The 21218-nt window shown below is 43.0% G+C and overlaps 1 protein-coding gene and 1 long non-coding RNA gene across 2 annotated transcripts in view; both read left to right on the top strand.

Moving 5' to 3' along the window:
* Positions 1-14551, top strand: part of LOC143284880 (calcium-dependent secretion activator 1-like) — a 64142-nt gene extending 49591 nt beyond the window's left edge. The window contains exons 23-25 of the mRNA XM_076591989.1: positions 4883-4987; positions 5788-5874; positions 7047-14551. Coding sequence (XP_076448104.1) covers positions 4883-4987; positions 5788-5874; positions 7047-7151 — 297 coding nt within the window. The 3' untranslated portion in view covers positions 7152-14551. The remainder of the gene's footprint in view (positions 1-4882; positions 4988-5787; positions 5875-7046) is intronic.
* A 3491-nt stretch (positions 14552-18042) lies between these two features.
* LOC143284879 (uncharacterized) lies at positions 18043-18905 on the top strand. The gene is made up of 2 exons (XR_013055631.1): positions 18043-18112; positions 18153-18905. It is a non-coding gene; the product is annotated as an uncharacterized LOC143284879 (long non-coding RNA).
* Positions 18906-21218: the final 2313 nt, after the last annotated feature.

Below are 21218 nucleotides of genomic sequence, written 5' to 3'. Positions count from 1 at the left end.
TCACAATTCACATAATCTTGTTTCGTTGTGTAGATTTTTCTCAGTCAGTTTTTGTTTTGTATTAAGATTAGATGAATGATAAATTAAAACACACACACACACACACACACACACACATGCACACACACACACACACACAAAACCCCACTATTTAAAATGAGTAAAATGAGAAAGACTAAAGGAAATACCAAGATATATCTTGAAATAATAACCTATTATTATTATAGAATTGTAAAGAGTGGTAAATCTCTCCATTCACAAGGTACACAACTTCAAGTCAGTGCTGCTTACGCTACCGATTCAGCTAGCACACAGGTAAATAAAAGGTACATTGGAACAAACCCAGACACTTACTCAAAAAAGGAAGCGCCGGGCCTGTCCTTGAACCGATCGTTAATATTATAGTGTATTATTAGGCTGTACAGCCCCCCATTGGGATGCTGGAGGTCTTTCAGTATAAATAGCATCCCCGGCTTCTGGAAATGCTGTGCAAAAATTTACTCTTTTCTGTCACTCTCTTCGTTTCTGCCTTGTTTTTCTATCTTCACTGTTTTTGTCTCCTTTTTCTGCTTTCCCAGTCCATTCCCCTTTCTTTTTCCAAGCAAGCCCTTGACACTTTTTTTCTCTTTTCCGCAGTCTGTGCTGTTTTGCTCTGGTGATTTGGTAGTGTGATGTTAACACAGGGATGGGCACTAGATGCCCATTCTGCAGTGTTATTTGCCTATATGGCCTTTTCTATGTATTTTTTATTTGGCTTTGAGGTTGGGTTTTTTTGTTTTTTTTTCTTTTTTACGTTTTTTTGGTAATCTGGGGATGATAAATTCAGTGGAATGGCTGGCGTCCTCAGTATGGCCTAGTTTCATCTGCCATAAGGAGCTCAGTGGTTGGGATACTGTGTCATGAACTGTGTTCTGTGGGTTTGTCTTAGCGTTTTTTTGTAAATGTGACAGTTTTGTGTTGACGCAGGTTGAGCATTTGTATGGTTTGACAGTCCTGACATGGACCTGTGCAGTCGGCTAGACTATAAGCAACAAGAAAGAATAAGGCTATACAGATGGTGCACTGCTGGGATGTTTGGACTTGTTGTTTTTTTAGTACACAGATTTACTGTCATACTTTTGGTTATTTGGACTAGATTTTTTTAGTGCCAGTGAAACTGTTTTTTCCTGGGAGCTGCAGAAGTAAAATATGGATGGGCTTTTAAAAAATAGATTTAGATAATTAGTATAGGGTGCTTATTGGTTTTTTGTTTTTTTTAGGTTTGAGGCCTTTTTCATGTTCCCCCCCTCCCCTTTTTAAAAATTTTTTTTTTATAGGTTTATAATGTTTGTACAGTCATGAAAGTCTCGGAAAAATTGAGAGAACCATTTTCATTGCTGGAAACGTCTTGAAAAATGAGAGAACCATTTTCATTGCTGGAAACGTCTTGAAAAATGAGAGAACCATTTTCTGGGCTGGAAACGTCTTGAAAAATGAGAGAACCATTTTCTGGGCTGGAAACGTCTTGATGAGAGAACCATTTTCATTGCTGGAAACGTCTTGAAAAATGAGAGAACCATTTTCAGGGCTGGAAAAGTCTTGAAAAATGAGAGAACCATTTCCAAGGCTGGAAAAGTCTTGAAAAATGAGAGAACAATTTCCAGGGCTGGAAAAGTCTTGAAAAATGAGAGAACCATTTCCAGGGCTGGAAAAGTCTTGAAAAATGAGAGAACCATTTCCAGGGCTGGAAAAGTCTTGAAAAATGAGAGAACCATTTCCAGGGCTGGAAAAGTCTTGAAAAATGAGAGAACCATTTTCTGGGCTGGAAAAGTCTTGTGGAAGGCTGGAAAAGTCTTTTTTTTTTTTAAAATGAGAGAACCATTTCCAGGGCTGGAAAAGTCTTTAAAAATGAGAGAACCATTTCCAGGGCTGGAAAAGTCTTGAAAAATGAGAGAACCATTTTCTGGGCTGGAAAAGTCTTGTGGAAGGCTGGAAAAGTCTTTTTTTTTTTAAAAATGAGAGAACCATTTCCAGGGCTGGAAAAGTCTTTAAAAATGAGAGAACCATTTCCAGGGCTGGAAAAGTCTTGAAAAATGAGAGAACCATTTTCTGGGCTGGAAGTCTTGTGGAAGGCTGGAAAAGTCTTTTTTTTTTAAAAATGAGAGAACCATTTCCAAGGCTGGAAAAATCTTTGAAAATAAGAGAACAATTTCCAGGGCTGGAAAAGTCTTGGAAAAAATATGGTTTGCCCTTCTGGGTGTGGAACATTCTTGGAATTTCAATAAAACGTTACCAGTATCATTCATAGATGAACTTGACGCATTTTATAAAAACAAGAAAGGCAAGATCTTCAAGACTCACTTAAACTTATTATAATTATATGCAGCTTCGCGTAAAAAAAGAAAAAGAAAAAAAAGGCTTCTATGCAGATTTGATCATGGATGTTTGGGTTGAGAATAAGTGGTTTTATCCACTGCGCTAACATGGGTTCAGAAATTATTATTTGTGCATGTTCTTTTAGTGGAATAAATTGACAGCGGCAGCGAAGTGATAACGCCATTTAAATCATGTTATTTTGGTATATCTTGGGAATTTCTAAATTCTTCAAGTTAAAGGTAAAGGAGACGTTCCCATCACCTCAAAAACACTGCAATATATGTCTGTTTTTATAGACCTGCAGAGATCCGTGTTCGACAAGGTTGTCTTTCCACTCAGTGAGAAACTATGACACCAGCCATTCAATTTCTTTTTTCTGTTCATTCTAGTTAATTCAGTATCCACTTTAAAACATTCAAATGCTGTAAACACATCGATGGTGGTAAAGGAGACGTTGCCTTCGCGTCAGGCTTTGCAACAGGTTTTGTCAAGATCTGTGGCACTGACCAGTGCCGTGTAGATGACGCTTACTTTAATTCACTGAAACGGTCAATTAAAATTTTCTTTTCTGTTCATTCTAGTTAATTCCGTGTCCACTTTTGAATATTCATATGCAGTTAGCACGTCGATAATGTAGTTAGTGTCACTGTAGGTGTTCTGTCCAGAATATGTATTTCTTTGCTTTTAATTGTGAACAAGAAAAATGAGGTCATGGCGTATTCTCACCAGACAGTTATGCAGCTGCGAAGGGGTGACAACAGTTTTCAGAATGCGGAACGAACATCAACAAAATAAACTGTTAATGGTTAGGAAATATGGCTAAATTCGGGAGACGTACAACCAATTATTGGTATGACTGAAGATTTTTTTTTTCCCCACTATGTTTAAGCCAAATTTGGTATGGGCATAGAAAGTAATTCCAGAGAAAATGGCAGTGTTAAAGTTTACCACGGTCACACACACACACACACAGAATACCGAACACCGGGTTATAACATAGACTCACTTTGTTTACACAATTGAGTCAAAAATGGTGAACAGAAAGTGATGAAATTGAACATTGATACCAGGATAGCCATCGATCTCTAACATTGTTGCCAGGATAGCCATCGATCTCTAACATTGATACCAGGATAGCTGTCAATCTCTAACATTGTTACCAGGATAGCCATCGATCTCTAACATTGTTGCCAGGATAGCCATCGATCTCTAACATTGATACCAGGATAGCTGTCAATCTCTAACATTGTTACCAGGATAGCCATCGATCTCTAACATTGTTACCAGGATAGCCATCGATCTCTGACATTGTTTTGGCCAGCAGTCTAGCAAAACATTTTTTTATAATTCAGGTTTACAATGGGGCCCATGAGGGCCGTCTCCGAGTGGGGACCCGGGTAATGGCCGGGCGCGGCCTCCCCTTGGGAGTTCGCGCCTAGCTACGAGTCCCCACCGCCAGGAGAGGACTTGCCACTCCCCCTTCTCCCTGCCTCGCGCTGGGACACCTCGGGAGGCGACGCTCGTACCTCTTTCCCCCCGGCCCCCTTCATGACCGTTTTACTGGTATGAAAGTCGCCTCCGCGATCAGCGTCTAAAGACGCATCGCCGTGGTCCGTATCGGGAGGAATCATGAGCTCCGGGCCTGGGAGAATCTCTTGCCGAGTCTCAGTCCCAGCATCATGATCCCTGCCTCCGTGGTATGGCACACGAGGCATGGAACCCGCACTTAGGCACCCAGCAAAAATCCAACCCCCAACAGAGAAAGGAAAGACAGGATCGACTTAGAGGTAGAGAAAAACGAACGAATCGAGGGTGCCAAGTCGAATCGAGTACACAGAATGTAAGAATACAATAGACAAGCTGCATGCAGCAAAATAAGGCCAAATATTCGAATACGCTTAATAGCCAAAAAAAAGTGTAAGACGAGACAGAGCGTAAACCTGACAAGATGGCGTGGAGAGCCTTGGCCAAAGGAAAATGATTCAGCGCTTATAGCTTTTAGAAGCGTTTGATTGGCTGAGAGCGGAACGGGGCAAGATTGCTCGTCTTTTCACTGTTAGCCGCGCGAAATTTGGCCAAGCAGAGCAAACCAATAGGCCTAGTTTGCATCAGTTTCACATGGTAAGTATATGTAACACCAAACAATATAAACTCCTCCTTTTGTTTGTTTTTTAGGGGTTTTTTGTTGTTGTTTTTTTGCTGCCCCATCATCTGCACCGTTTAGTGGCATTATTCCCATGCCGCTCATTTAGATTCCCCCATACACGGCCACACCCAGGTTATAATTCAGTTTGGGTGTGTGGTATTGAAAATGTTCAGTCTGAAAAAAAAAAAAGTCCTAAAATTTGTTTGGTCACACCCAAGGAAAGCCTGGGTTGAGCCAGCTGTACAGAGTGAACACACATTGCTGTGTGATTGCTGACATGCGGGCTTTTGGTGGATGGTGTTGATAACTACTGGGATTATAATAATAGATGCAGATGTGTTGATTTAGCGTTGACCGTTGCGATGCGTGGTGGTGTTGCAGCAATGGTACTCTGGTCAGATGAAGATGATCTGTGACTGGCTGACGGACCGACTGGACCTGTCCCTGCACCCCTACCAGTTGACCTGTCTGATGACCATCACCAAGGTCAGTCACCCCTCTCCCCCCTCACCCCTACCAGCTGACCTGTCTGATGACCATCACCAAGGTCAGTCACCCCTCTCCCCCCTCACCCCTACCAGCTGACCTGTCTGATGACCATCACCAAGGTCAGTCTCCCCTCACCCCTACCAGCTGACCTGTCTGATGACCATCACCAAGGTCAGGCTCCCCTCACCCCTACCAGCTGACCTGTCTGATGACCATCACCAAGGTCAGTCACCCCTCTCCCCCCTCACCCCTGCCAGCTGACCTGTCTGATGACCATCACCAAGGTCAGTCACCCCTCACCCCCCTCACCCCTACCAGCTGACCTGTCTGATGACCATCACCAAGGTCAGTCACCCCTCACCCCCCTCACCCCTACCAGCTGACCTGTCTGATGACCATCACCAAGGTCAGTCACCCCTCACCCCTACCAGCTGTCAGTCAGTGCCCTGTGTGGTGGGTGAAGAGGGCTGTACATCAGCTGGTTTCCTTCTCAGTGTAATCTGTCTGGTCCTCATCAGGCAGCAGAGACAGTCTTTGTCTTCAGAGGAAACTCAGAATTTTACAGGGAAATTGTAACTTTTATAATTATGTTTGAGAAAAAAAATCTAGTTCAGGCAGAATTCACTTTTCCCAGTATTTGCATATGAGCTGTGTTCCCTTTAGCCAGTTTTGGTTGTATATTGTCACTGTCAGCACCATCTGACTGGAATGTCAAGTCTGTGCCGATCAGCCTCTGAACACTGCTGTGTCAGCTTTGAGCACAGAATGGTGACATGTTTCCTGCTGGCATTTTGCAGAAGGTGTACTCTGACTTTGAGCTGCAAGGAGTTCCAGAGAACACCCTCAACAACAAGACCTACCAGACCATCTGCAGCCGTCTGCAGGTACGTGGGCTGACAGGGCCTGGAGTTTGTCGCTTCTGTCTCTGTGTGTGCGTGCTCGTTTTTTGTGTGTGCGTGTGTGTGCGCTCTCTGTCTCTTATCTGAGTCTCTGCCATGCAAAATAAAGTGTTGAAGTATTCATAAGGTCTGTAGAATTTTTTGTTTTTTTGAATTAATAAAAAAAAATGATGGATTGGGTGCCATGGGTGAAGTAATGACATCATGTGACATGCATGTGTTAATAACAATTCAGGATTTGTGCAGCATGGGGCAGGAAAACAAGAGGGTCATTCCTATCTCTTCCTCAGTCATTGTGAAGAGCCACAGGGCCCATTATTCCCTTTTACACACTGAAAAAAAAAAAAAAAAAACCACCACCAAAGTGCGGTCATACAGACTGATCCCATTTTAGTCACTGTTGTTTGATTCAAGTAAAGAAGAAACCCAATACGTAACAAAGTATAAAGAATCTGGATGGTCTTGTCTTGTGGAACTGACAGTTCAAGCGCTCGGCTGTATTTCTGCACCAGATTCAGCTGTTGATGAATACAGTGTTCATTTATTTATTATGATTGGAAAAGTGAGTTTGGGTCAGTGTGACATGGTGTATTGTGCAGGTGGAAGAGACGACACAGTCAGTGACGCAGTTTGGGTCAGTGTGACATGGTGTGTTGTGCAGGTGGAAGAGACGACACAGTGAGTGACGCAGTTTGGGTCAGTGTGGCATGGTGTGTTGTGCAGGTGGAAGAGACGACACAGTGAGTGACGCAGTTTGGGTCAGTGTGGCATGGTGTGTTGTGCAGGTGGAAGAGACGACACAGTGAGTGACGCAGTTTGGGTCAGTGTGGCATGGTGTGTTGTGCAGGTGGAAGAGACGACACAGTGAGTGACGCAGTTTGGATCAGTGTGGCATGGTGTGTTGTGCAGATGGAAGAGACGACACAGTGAGTGACGCAGTTTGGGTCAGTGTGGCATGGTGTGTTGTGCAGGTGGAAGAGACGACACAGTCAGTGACGCAGTTTGGGTCAGTGTGACATGGTGTGTTGTGCAGGTGGAAGAGACGACACAGTGAGTGACGCAGTTTGGGTCAGTGTGGCATGGTGTGTTGTGCAGGTGGAAGAGGCGACACAGTCAGTGACGCAGTTTGGGTCAGTGTGGCATGGTGTGTTGTGCAGGTGGAAGAGGCGACACAGTCAGTGACGCAGTTTGAGACGACCAGTCGCAGCACCACCTTCCTCAGCAAGGCGGCCATCAGCGGCAGTGCAGAGGACTCGGACTGATTTCTCCCTCTCCTCTTCCCCCACACCCCCTCTCTCCTTGCCTCTCATGTTGCCTTGGGTCTTCTCCGCCTTGAGTCGGCTGCCCTCACTCCCAGGGGATGGAACTGTTGTCCCTGGTCAGCAGGAGTGATGCCCCTTTCTGGGATGAGTGAACCTTTCTCCTGGTGGGAGTCAGCCCTCCTCTTAGAGATGAGTGAAGAGAATCCTCCTTTGTCACACGCTTCCATGGACATTATGCAACTGACCCTCCAGTGGGTTGGGGGGGAAAAACACTTTGTGGCACTTTTTATCTTACATTAGTGACTAATTCAGTGGCTGTTTGGTTTGGGGTTTTTGTTTTCGTGTGTTTCAGTGATATGTTTTTATTTATTTTGTTTGTCTTTTTAGGAAGGAGAACTCTTCATGAATCTTATATCAGAGTTTTTTCTGACTTATTTAATGATGTGTGTGCCCTCTTCTCTGTGGGTTTTCCTGAACTGCTTTCCTCGTTTCCTTGCCTTTTGACGACCCTGTTGTGTACACAGGACTGTGTTGTGAAGTGTGTGTACATAGTACATGTGACAGCGCTGTTGTGTACATGGAACTTGTGTTGTGATGACCCTGACATGTACACAGGATCCGTGTTGTGACCACCTTGTTGTGTACATAATCTTGTGTCAGGAGATGGTTGGCTTGCCCCCCTTACCCACCCTGTGTGTGTGATCTGTTTCTCTGTGATGTGAGCTGTGATGTTGCCTGGTTGTTGAGGGTGACTGTTGTTGATGGCTGTTCACGTTGTGATGATGTCTGGCTGTGATGTGGTGACGTTGCTCCCTGACTGGCGCCCTCACACTGTGATAGTAGCGCAGTTTCCATGGCATGGTTGTGACCACGCTTGTTCATTGTCTTGTTGTGGCCCTCTTGTTCAGATTCAAAGGTGCTTGACTCTTAATGAAGTGCTTGCTCATTCCCCAACTGTCTTGGTGCCCAAAGGTCTTCACCAGTTATCTGGCTGTGTGTGTCTCTTTCCTGGCGTCCCCTCTCTTGGTCCCCGTGGCAGAGAGGTCTGTCTGGGTGTGGGTGTGTGTGCAGTGTGGGGATGTCCACTGTACATTCTTGTTCCTCTGCATGGGATGACCACTTGTACATTCCTGTTTCTCTGCATGGGATGTCCACCATACATTCCTGTTTCTCTGCATGGGATGTCCACTGTACATTCCTGTTTCTCTGCATGGGATGTCCACTGTACATTCCTGTTTCTCTGCATGGGATGTCCACTGTACATTCCTGTTTCTCTGCATGGGACATCTCTGTTCTTTGTTAGTGAACATTCTCTCTTTCTGGATGATACACATTGCAGACAGTTTTCTGAACTCACAATCAAACAGTTGCAGCTCACATGATCAGTTTGGTATCTTTCCCTGCGTTCTGAGCAGAACTGATACAGGAGAGTCTTGAGCTGGACACACTGAGTGATGCCAGTTCACCAATGAGTTAAGTTGCCCGGCCTCAGGCGCTGACAGTGGTGGTGTATAAGTTTGAATCAGAGACAGATTGAAGTTCCTGGCCAGTGTCCCAGCTGATGCCAGGATTTCTCATCTTTCAGTGGACACGTTCTGTAACCCTCCTCTTCCTTGAGGGGCTTTCTGTGACCAGCCCTGCTGTCCCCTTCACATCAGTACTGTCACGGCCTGATGCTAGATGCGCATGGGGAGCAGACTGACACCTCGTTTCATGCTCCTTGAAATGTTCCTCCAGTGGTCTTTCACTGTCAGCAGTATAGCTCTCCTGTTTTACACTGCCGTGCGCCTGTGACCAGGAAACTTGAATGTATTGTAGCAGTGAACTGGGTTTTCTCACATTCTGTCGACACCAGGACTTTCTTTCCTGTATCAGTTTTGCTGATGAAGATGGAGACGGACCACCAGATTAGTCAGCTCTGTTGCAGCTGTTTGATCCCGAGTTGAGAAACGTTTGTGCTACATGTTTGTAGAGACATATATATCTGACCATGAATTAGTGGTGAGCACAGGTCATTACAGAGAAGTCTTGAGAATGGTGTCCTGGCTGTTTGGATAAATAATGTGGCAACGTCACCACTTGTGTTATAGACTGAACCACTACCTGTGTCAGCTTCTGTCTCTGTGGTGATAAATGTCGTTTTACCAGGACCATTTTGATATATTATGAAGATGAATATACATATATATACACACACATATACATATATACGTGTATACCTTTTTGCTCATTCTGCATGTTTTACCGAGAAATTATTATGCAGTCCTTCCACAACACTCTTCTTCTTCCTTCATTGATGTGTCACCAATGTAAATATATGACTTATGTTGAGTGGACCATACTTTGTGTATATACCATCACCTGTTGGTTTTTATGTTGAACTGATCAGCTAGTTTTCCAGCAAATATGTTATGATAGGAACGCATACAGTCACACTTCATTGCGGCGTTGCCTGAGTTTTGGAAGTGGTGTGGTGGATTGAAGCTGGTTTGATGACTGCACAAGAGGCTTTGTATGCTTGCTGTTTAGAGTTGTTCTTGCTACACATTTTGGTTTGTTTTTGTTAAGCTCCAGTTCAGTGGAAGTTTTTGAATGGAATGTATTGGAAATGAGAATGCTTATGTTCTGTTTATATTGGTGTGTGTGTCAGTATTCTTGCATACAAGTTCTTTGTGTGTATGGTTAACAAAACCTCTGTGGGTTTTTGTTGTTGTTTATTTGAGGACGAATTTGTACCATGAGGATGTTGATAATGATTAATTGTGGGGTTGGGGAAAATGATGCCTTTGATGGGCTTTGAGAGAGTGTCTCTTTCTGACCTTAACACCCGTCAGATGACCTCTCACCAGTGACAGTACAGATCTGGCTTGAATGCAAGGAAGGGTCTCCCAGGGTCATTTTTTTATCCGATTTTTTTTTTTTTTTTTTTTTGGTTTGATTCTTGCATGAGCATAGCGAATCATATTCTGGAATCTCTCTTTTTTGTTTTTGGTTTTTTGTCTGTGTGTATGTGTTTATGGTATGTGGGTGTTTTCTCAGCATTTACAAATGTTGCAGAAACCAAGCATGCTAAAATGATAAATATTGATATGTTGCTTTGATGCCATCACATAGTGAAGATGTGAGGCCCTCAGAATAAGTAAACACCCATAATGTTTCAGAGGATCGGAAAAATTCTGAAAGGGGGGTCAGTCCCTTTCACTTTTTAATTTTTGATCAGAAATGTTCATAAGCAGCATTAGAAATCTGATTTTAGATCAACATGGCCTGAAAATTTTGCAGATAAAGTTTTTTGGAAAACACCTTGTTAGTGCCATAAATTGGATACAGTGAACATGCAGTTTATGTGTGTTGTTTTAATCCGCAAGCTGTCGTCCTGCTACATATCTCATTCACAGCATTGTGTGTTTTTTATTTGTGTTGTACCTTAGGTTCTTGTACCCAGGCCCAACTCAGTACCTTTCCCAAAGATGCTTTTGTATGGCCAGCTGAAGGAAGGCCACCGTGAACTTGGAAGACCCTGCAAGCGCACCTTGAAGACAAACCTTAAAGCCTGTGACATAGACATTGCTTCCTGGGAAACTGATGCCCTTGACCGTTCTCGCTGGAGGATGCTGTGCTCTAGTGGCATAAAGATGTTTGAAAACAAGAGAATGCTGGCCATTAAGGAGAAGTGCAAGCGAAGGAAGCAGGGCTCAACTTCTGGAGACGTTTTCTCCTTGCAACACCTGTGGGAAGTGCTGCGCATCCAGAATCAGCCTCTTCTCCCATATGAGGACACACACTGACAGATAAGCCTGCCTGCCTACTCATCCGTCGGACCGACGGGAGACTCCATCAGTACCTGATACATTTTATTTCCTTTATCCAATAGATTTTATTTGTTTGTCAAAGGGATTTTATCAAATGAATCAAGGAAGATAATTCCAAGATTTTTTTTTTTCTTTCAAAACAAGTGGCTGCCATCATCTGACTTGAAAACAGATGAGTGTTCTCTGTTCTCTTCTTTATTGTTGATGTTAATGTTTGACATCCTTGAAACACCCTAGTGTGGAAACGTATTGCTGCTCTGTATCGTTTTTGTGTTGTACCTTAGGTGGTTGTACCCAGGCCCAGCTCAGTACCTGTCAACAAATTATAAGTTCACTCTTTCACTGAAGACAGTTTTGTCCTTTTAAAATCTTTTTCTCAGTATGTTTTACTAGATTACCTTACATTGCCAGCATCCAAATTCTTTTTCGTTTCGGCCTTGAAAGAAACGGTCTGACCCAGTGTCTTTGCCTTCTCCCAAAGTGGTAGATCTTGAGAGGGGGGACTCCTTTTCTTTGGTCTATGTGTGACCTCTTTTGTCAGCCTTGGGTCCAGTCAGCATGTTGTTCTAAACGCTCCCTTTCTTTGGTCTATGCATGGGCTTTGTTCTAAGCAGGCCCATTGTTTGTTTTTATTTCCATGACTTGTTGGATGTTGCTGTCCCATATTGCTGTGTTGGAGTAGGTAATGGCTGGTACAAGAATTGATGTCCATACAATCAGACTGTGGGGCATTTCCTTGACATGTGGGGAGTAAATCTGATGTTCAGTTTGCTTTTATCGTGGAAAGGATCAGTAGTTGTTGCTGGATTACATTCGTAGACCTGCTCATACATTGTTCTTCAAAGGTATTGGGATTGTATGTTTTTTGGGAGGGGTTCTTTAGTTTTCTTTGTTTGGTTTTCGTACCGTTTTTGGTTATGTTTGAATAGCTTTGAAATGGCATTCCTGGTGAGCTGAACGACGAGCAGCGTACACAACTGCCTGAGGCACTGAGGACCATGTGATGATACTCCCGTCTCTGGTTAACACATTGGTGTCATCTGTACATTTTTATTTTGGATGTTTTGTTTAGAGACCTGGAACTTCATTTATAATGTGCCAGCAGTTAGTGTTGTGCGTCCTATAGTTTTCCTGCATTTGGCTCCGTCAGTTTGGAATGAGATTGAAAATGCCATAACACTTGTTTAATACATTCCTCATTGATATGCTTATACTGGTTAATTATTTATCTTATTCTTCATTAATATGCTTGTATTGATTAACTCTCTGTATATCATTCTTCATTGATTCACTTATTGAAACCCCAAGCTTTTTGTCTGACGCTTTCATCTTCTGTACATAATTGACTGGTTGGAAATAATGAACCGTTCAGCTGGTGGGTTGTTGTTTATTTATTTATTTGTATTATAGCATTTGTAACAGAATCAAGGGTTGTTACATATATATTATTGTATTTGTAACAGAATGAAGGGTTGTTACATATATATCCGGCTAGTCTCTAACCATGATACTGTGATTAGTAGTGTCTTGATGGCTAACCAAAGCAAGCACAGTGTAAACAGTGGCAATGACAGAAATGCATTTGAACAATCTTTGTGGAGGAGATATATATTTTGACCTACAACACCAATGGAGAAAGCTATTGTGTACAGGCCCCGCCTGCTGTTTGCTTCAGCATTCGTCTACACCTTTGTGTGGTCCCGAGTTCATTAGTGGTGATTTTCTTTCTGGGGGGGACTGGTCATTTAATTCAACATCTCTTCACTTAAGTGATTGTAGACTGGGGTTGGGGTGGGGGGTTTTGTGTGTGTGTAGGTGTATGTTTCTATAAATGTTTAATTGAATCTCTTCCCCCTCCTATTCTCTCTTTTTTGTGTGTGTGTAAAGCTTGTCTGTGTAACTTGAAAATGGTTTTTAGAAAACATATCTTCAATTCTGGGGGTTATAATTTTGATATGACTAAAAGTAATCATTTCAGAAGGTTTCTACTGTAAAAGTTGTACGTCTCACAACCTCTCTTTGTCAGCTTTCCGTCCATCCTTGTGTCTCACCTTGCAACTCTTCCTTTTCCTGTCAACAGGTGTGCGTTGTGATCCCAAGATGTAGACCCAGCTCCACTGTTTGTTTTCTGCCAGCAGTTGTCTGTGCCAGTGCCAGAATAGAACTTCACAGAGGTTACTATATGAAGCATGCTTGTGTGTTAGCAGTGCCAGAATAGAACTTCACAGAGGTCACTGTATGAAGCATGCATTGTGTGTTAGCAGTGCCAGAATAGAACTTCACAGAGGTCACTGTATGAAGCATGCATTGTGTGTCAGCAGTGCCAGAATAGAACTTCACAGAGGTCACTGTTTGAAGCATGTATCTGAGTGATTGTTTAGAGTCAGTCTGTTCATTATTTGTGATGAAGGAGAAAATGATAACTAATAATCTGAAGCAAAAGGTAAACCTCTCTTTACTTGTTGCTTTCTGTGAACATAGGCTGTGAAATCAGGAAAGAAAGCAGGGAAGCATGTACACTGATTATTTGGTGTACAAAGTTGACAGGTGCATTATTTTGAATCTGAGATAGCTGTAGGTTTTCAGTGGCCAAGAGAACCCTGGTTAACATGTGGCAGAAAGGAAAATACAGAACAGTGTGTGTCAAAGAGCTCATGCACATCTAACCTGTTCTCACTTGTATTTTAGCTGTCATGAGTTAGAATGGAATAACCTTTTTTGGATACTGTGCATGTTGGTGTTAGTGAGCCTCCAACAGCAGGGAGTGTAAATGATGGTGGTTGCTGAAGGAAGGTGGAGGCCCAGAGATGGTTTGGACATGGGATGTGGCCAGTGTGTAGTGAACACATGAAACTTGACTGTTTCACTGATGTTCTGCTTTATGATCATCCACAATGCTGTTCGCATTGCCAGTTACTTTGGAATCTCTAACTGTGGGAGACAGCGTTGACATTCAGTTGGTATGTGGATACTGGTTTGCCTGATAAGGTAGCCATTCAAGTTGTGGAGATTATTGGTGAAGAAAATGGAAACGCTGTTTCCCTGTCAGTATCTGTTAGGCCTGTTTACTGCAGACAGTAGTCACCGTACTGAGTACATCTTACCCTGTGTCATTGTTGTATTTGTGGTGGCTTTTTGTTGTTGTTTTTCTATTATATACATACAATTTTGAAATCACTTTAAGAAAATATTTTAATGGCTCCAACATTATTTGCAAATGTGTGGTTTTGGATATAGAGTATGCATGTATTTGACATGGTCATGCAGGAAGCAGTTGTTTCTGTTGAGTATTACACTGAATTTGTGTGGAACTTAGGCCTGCAAATAGACTGAGAAAATCAGCCTTATTTTGGAAGTGTATTATTTCTTATCTGGGTGTTCTGAAAGTTTTGTTTGTTTTTTTTTTTGGGGGGGGAGGTTGTTGATTTTTATCATCTCGTTTTATGTATGTTGGTGACTGGGCCAGTGTTGTGTATTTAGTGTGACCTGATTGGACAAGGCATGGATGTACAGTGACACCAGAACCTGTGAAATGATGTCCACTCCCCTGTTCCTCCATGTTGAATCATGTGCACTGTCATTCAAATCATGATACTTTAGCATCTTGATTGATTTGCAGTTGGTGTAAAATGTGTAGGGTAATAGTATGCACCCTCTTACTTCTTGTAAATTGTGTTTATTGTATTGTAATATTATGCACCGTTAAGTGCAAGACAAGTTGCTAAAATAATGCCTGACAATGTATCAAAAAGATGTGTGGTAGTCAGCATGGTTTTTCTTTCGCAAAGCAGAAGCAGCATACTTTTGTATGTCTGAACTGGGTAGGTTTGTGTTCTGTTCTAGTTTTCTTTAACCCTTTCACCACCGAGCTCGCATTTATGCACAGGCGTGGTAGAGGACCAATGTCACTGAAAGGTGACCATGCATTGGTCTGTTATCCATGAACCTACTGCTCTTAATGTTCGGTGGTAGGATAGGCCATATTTTCTATACATCACAGGAGGAATCCCAGCTGTTCTTAGCCATTGTCTTTTCTGTGTTTATACTGCAAGGGAATTTTGTACTCTAAATTGACTGGCGGTGAAAGGGTTAACACGGGTTTGTTTGTTTTTGTACTTCATTCTGTTTATCCCTTTCTGAATGTGAGGTTGATTTTTGGTACATGTTTGGGGGTGTAGTGGGGTATGATCCCCAGCTGTTCCTCTCTTCTTTGTCACAGCAAACTTTATCAGAAGCTCAAGTGACTCAGTTTCACGTTTTGAGCAGGTATATTGACCGGTGAGAAAAGAGCAAGAAGATGATGGTTGTGCTCATTGACCCACTATAGAGTGCAATATTGGACTGGGGAAAAGTGCTGTACTGTGTTGGGCATGGTCTGTGAAGGTAGTTTGAAGTGTTTTGGGTCAATTGGTTACCATCAGTGTGTGTCTGCAGATCTTTGGGGTTTGTTTTGTAACTAGAGAAGTGGCAGGTGTTAAGCCCTCAGTGCAGCCAGCTGGGCTAACCCAACAGGATTGGATTGCTGACCTCTCAATCACCTTCCATCATGTTTTTTAAGCCACAAAAAAGCCACTGAATGTTTTGCAATTCTTCGAAATGGAATGTAAGGGTGAAACTTTTGTCAGTAGATGAAAGGTTTTTAATTTAGTCATTGGTGTTGTGTCTCTGATATCAATTTGCAAAGTCCTTGGTAAAATTTCTGTGGTAAAAAGAAGGGTGGGGGAGTTTTATGGGGAGGGAAAGGAGTAGAGAAGCATCAGTCTCAGAGAGCACTGCACTGAATGCTGTCAAACAGAGCAGGACATTTTTTTGGTTCTATTTTTGTTTGTGTTTTTCTCCTATTTCGTTTGAAAATATGAGTCATGTGCAATCTCCAAGTTATTTGCAATATGCCATGCCAATGTTTTCTGTGGTGATTTTACAACGGAGACTTTTCTCTATGTTAATGGTCAGAGTTTGTGATTGAACTTGATGGTTTTGTGATACTCTTTTTTGACAAACCTGATACGTAGTTTTTTGGTCTGTAGCAAGGTAGTGAGGTGTACAGTACAGTGTGGGTGTGGGTGTAAGCCTGAAAGATGTGTTACACTATGCCATCTCATCGTCCTTCCCCCCTCACAGGCAGGGGATTTCTTCTTTGTCCTCTTTTCTTCACTACAACTTCATGTTTGACAAAGAACATAGTGGACAGACAGTCTGTCTCTCAGGTCAGCACTATGTACCTGTGATGTGACTGACTATGAACATAGTGAAGAAAGTCACACAGACAGTCTGTCTCTCAGGTCAGTACTATGTACCTGTCTTCTTACCTTTCAGATACATGTGAACCACCTGGACAAAGAGTGTTACACAACAACAAACCACCTGGACAAAGAGTGTTACACAACAACAAACCACCTGGACAAAGAGTGTTACACAACAACAAACCACCTGGACAAAGAGTGTTACACATCAACAACAGTCAGGGATATAACCACTTGCTGATGTCCATAATAATAATGGATACTTATATAGCACACTATCCAGAAATCTGCTCTAGGTGCTTTACAAAAACGCTTTTGTTAACATAATACATCATATCTATGTTACATACACACACCAAAATGTGACTACACACACGCACGCTGCATACATACATTTTAACATACATGTGTATCTAACAGCTACCCTAACACATACGCACACATAGGCAGGCACATGTCCATGTGTGAGAAAAAAGTGCTAAAAACAAGCAAAGCTGTAACAAGCAGAACGCTTTTAAGAAACGGGACACACACAACTGTATGGAAGAGGTGGTCACATAGTGAATATGATACAGCTATTCAGGTGTTCACATGTTGATCTTTTTCATGAAAAGGGACACAGACAGTTGTATAGAAGAGGCAGTCACATAGTGAAAATAAGAGTTGTCCAGGTGTTGACAGGTGTCAGTTAATGTGTTGCTGTTTTTCATCCAGTTGTCACAGACATCTTACGCATGTTCCGTCATGTCAGCACTGCTGTCAGCCAGAGACAGTCGGACCCTTGGCAACTGGAACTTACTGCACAAACTCTGAAACACTCAAACATACTTCCTTTTGCAAACCAAAAAAAAAAGGGGGGGGGATTCTTTTTACTCCTGTCTCCAGTTTTGTTCTACTGGTCATGTTGTTGTGAAATGATTTTATAACCAGCTGAAATATTAACAACAAACAACATGCAAAGGAGCGTTATGTGTAATCCAGATGACCAGTTAGTGAACTAAATTTGCCTTTATCAGACAGATCACAGCACAGTGAACAAGAGGGGAAAGTATTGAAGTTGCTGTCTTGTCTTTGTTCTGGTATGAAGTTAGTTTTTGAAAGACAGTCCAGTGATAATCACGGATGCAGTGTTTCTGAAGGTTTCTCTGTGTTGGCCAGTTTGTTCTCAGTGAACCAAAGGCTTCTGTCATAGCACACATTGAACACTTTGCCTTCTCACTTTTGTGAACAGTCATCAGGGCGCCATACCGAAGAGCTGTTCCTCCAGCTGTCTTGGTTGTGTTCCACAGCCTGGTCTCTGCACATGGTTGTCCTGTCCATTCTGCAGTGTTGTCTTTCCTCTCCATCTTCCTCCCTCAACAGTTCCGTGGAGGGTTGTTTTAACAAGGCCATTGGACCTGGTCACCTGACTTTTCCAACAGTTCCATGGAGGGTTGTTTTAACAAGGCCATTGGACCTGGTCACCTGACTTTTCCAACAGTTCCATGGAGGGTTGTTTTAACAAGGCCATTGGACCTGGTCACCTGACTTTTCCAACAGTTCTGTGGAGGGTTGTTTTAACAAGGCCATTGGACCTGGTCACCTGACTTTTCCAACAGTTCTATGGAGGGTTGTTTTAACAAGGCCATTGGACCTGGTCACCTGACTTTTCCAACAGTTCTATGGAGGGTTGTTTTAACAAGGCCATTGGACCTGGTCACCTCACTTTTCCAACAGTTTTCTTTTCTGAAATGATGTCAGCAGAAGTTGATATGGTCCAGTGCACTGCTGGATGGCTTGGCACACTGGTTCACTTGGTCACTGGTGATGTGGAACACAATGTTGAGGTGTGTAAACAGGTGGTTGTTGTGATGTGGTGTTGTGGAACACAATGTGGAGGCATGCAAACATAGGTGGTTGTTGTGATGTGGTGTTGTGGAACAGAATGTGGAGGCGTGAAAACATAGGTGGTTGTTGTGATGTGGTGGTGTGGAACAGAATGTGGAGGCATGCAAACATATGTAGTTGTTGTGATGTGGTGATGTCAGTTCTTGGTCACTGGGGAAAACACTGTGCACATGAACAGAAGTTTGTTGCAGAAAAAACGTAGCTATCCCCTGAACAAACAAAAACCAACCAACAAAACAAACCTGTGATTTCTTTGTAAAGAAAATGTTTACCATCAATCTTTGTTGTACTTTATGATTTTAATATCAGCCTACAACATTACTTGACATTGCTTTGCAACTTATCACGCCAGTCCTCTGCTATTCTCATGTTTAGATCGCTGTTGTTGATGATATCATACCTGTTTCATCCATTGTAACATAATTCTGCCGTTGATCACAACATCGTTGTACCAGTTATTGTACACATTGCCATGTCATTTATCATCACAATATTGTGCTGTTGATCACATTGTCACAGTTGTCATGGAAAAAGTATTTCTTCTGCATGTGTCATGGCTAATCTACTATATTCCAATCCATGGTATGATTTACTGTCTGTGATTTTATTGGTTGGTTGGTTGTATTATTCATATGATTATGTTTTCTTTTACTATTTATTTGATTTTAACCAGTTGTGTTTTACTGTTGATTCTTTTTTTTTTTTCTCTCGTTTATCCTTTCCATGTATATTAGTCATTGCATCTCCTGTTTGTGTTATTCAACAGTCCAGATGTTTTGACAACAAAGTAAAAAAAAAAAAAAAAGAGAAAAGGCTCCTCTCTCACTGTGTGTGTCTCTTGCCTATTCCAAACTTGTAACATACATGTTGACATTCTTCTGTTTGTATAGCCGAGGGAGCTGTTAGTTATTTTTGGTTGGAATGATTATTTTTCACTGTATCCTTATGCAAATCTGATCTGATGTGCAATAAATTGTTTTTGGATTGGCGCAGACAAGTTTTGAATTGAATTTGCTTTGTTTTCAACGTGTGTGTATGGGGGGGGGGGGGGGGGGGGTCTCTGTTTTCCTGTCCTGGATGTCCATCTCTAATTCCCTCCACTCTGTGTTTCTCACTCTGTTTTCTTCCTTTGTCTTGATCAGTGTTATGTCTTTTCTCTCTCTCTCTCTTTTTTTTTTTTTTTTTTTTTTTTGGTCATATTCTCTGTGTAGAGAGCTTTCTTGCTCTCTCTTTCCATACTGACATTAGAACTTTGTAGTCATTGTCAATAAAATATCAAAGCGTCTCTTTCCTTAATGTTCACTTTTTCATTCAACCATTGAAGGAGCCTGTACAAAGCTGTTCAGAAACAATCACACACAAGAAATGTGGAGCATCATGAAGTTCATGGCTTGCATGCAATGGGGAGGGGGAGGGGGGGGGCATAAAGCTTACGAGTTAGCTCCCTTGATTCATACTTTGCATCACAGACTTGCAAACAGTGTTGTCTAGATATATCTGACTTTGCACGGCAGTGGGTGGGGGACAGTGAAGTGGGGACGGAGGTGGGGCGCGCAGGTAAATCACCAGATTTCAGTGAACTATCCAGGATGTTTCCAATCCTGTTCTCAGGTTCCGTCCACTGATCTGTTTTTGATCAGTGGTTCCGTTTCAGTTTCAGTAGCTCAAGGAGGCGTCACTGCTTTCGAACAAATCCATATGCGCTACACCACATCTGCCAAGCAGATGCCTGACCAGCAGCGTAACCCAACGCACTTAGTCAGGCCCTGAGAAAAAAAAGGGTGAATAAATAATAGATAAATACATAAAAAAAAGTACTACTACTAATAATAATAATATGTATAAGGTGCAAAAACTTGATGAAGTCAACTATAAACGTGCATAAATTTAAAAGTAGAAAGTATTCATAATAATAATAAAATAAATAAATAATAAGTGGTTCCAGCAGTGACACTGCTCTGGCACTCTGGCATCACGTTGTGCTGTGCAGGAGCAGCTGTGCACTGCAGGCCTTATCATGCATCCCCCCCTCCCTTACACACAGCCCCACCCTTTCCCCTGCCCAACTGTGTCCTCCCACCCCCCACCCAGGCACAGACACCTTCTTCAGCTCAAGACCCCCCACTGATCCAGGTCAGGAAGGGGTTGTGTAGGCTGGGAGTCCGACCCCATCCCCCAACCCCCACCCCTCCTCCTCCTGTCTTTGTGATAAAAAAAAAAGAAGAAAAAAAAAGATTTTTGAAAAAGGGAGGAGGAGAGTGGGTTTAGTGGGTGGGGATAGTTTGCAAAAAAAACAAAAAAACTTTTCCACCTTCGACAGCTTTTATGCGATTTCCCAGCAAAGGGATATAAACCACTGACAAGGGTTGTCTTTCCTTGCGACATTTTGTGCTGTCATCTCAACCTCTCGGCGACTGCTGTTTCATGTCTTCTTCTTCTACTTTTGACATTTTATTTTCTCCGATTACACAACCAGTATCAACTGCCGTGGTTGATGCATGCTAGGTATTTTTCTGTCTCATACATAACACACAGAACACTGACACGGATTACAGGATCTTTAACGTGCATAATCGATTTTTTGCATGCACACACACACAAAGGGGATTCCGGCACTACAGCCAGGTCCACACATATCTCCACCGTTCACCTACCACGCGTGGCGAAACCGGGGATCGAACTCAGGGTAAACTTGGGGCTACAATCCAGCGCTTTTACCATTCAGCCACCGCACCTTTGGCTGCACAATGCCCCCGTGGTCTGTGAGCCCTCTCCCCACCACCACCACCACTCGTGGTCTGTGTGGCCTCCCCCTGCTCCAACCCTCCGGTGGTCTGTGTGGCCTCCCCCTGTTCCAACCCTCCGGTGCTCTGTGTGCCCTCCCTCTGTTCCAACCCTCCGGTGGTCTGTGTGGCCTCCCCCTGCTCCAACCCTCCGGTGGTCTGTGTGGCCTCCCCCTGCTCCAACCCTCCGGTGGTCTGTGCCCTCACCCTGTTCCAATCCCCGGGTGGTCTGTGTCCCCCGCCCCCCCCTACTCCAACCCTCCGGTGGTCTGTGTGCCCTCCCTCTGTTCCAACCCTCAGGTGGTCTGTGTCCCCCGCCCCCCCTGCTCCAACCCTCCGGTG

The sequence above is a fragment of the Babylonia areolata genome, chromosome 8, assembly GCF_041734735.1.
Source record: "Babylonia areolata isolate BAREFJ2019XMU chromosome 8, ASM4173473v1, whole genome shotgun sequence".
NCBI lineage: Eukaryota > Metazoa > Mollusca > Gastropoda > Neogastropoda > Buccinidae > Babylonia > Babylonia areolata.
This window is presented reverse-complemented; position numbering and strand designations above follow the sequence as displayed.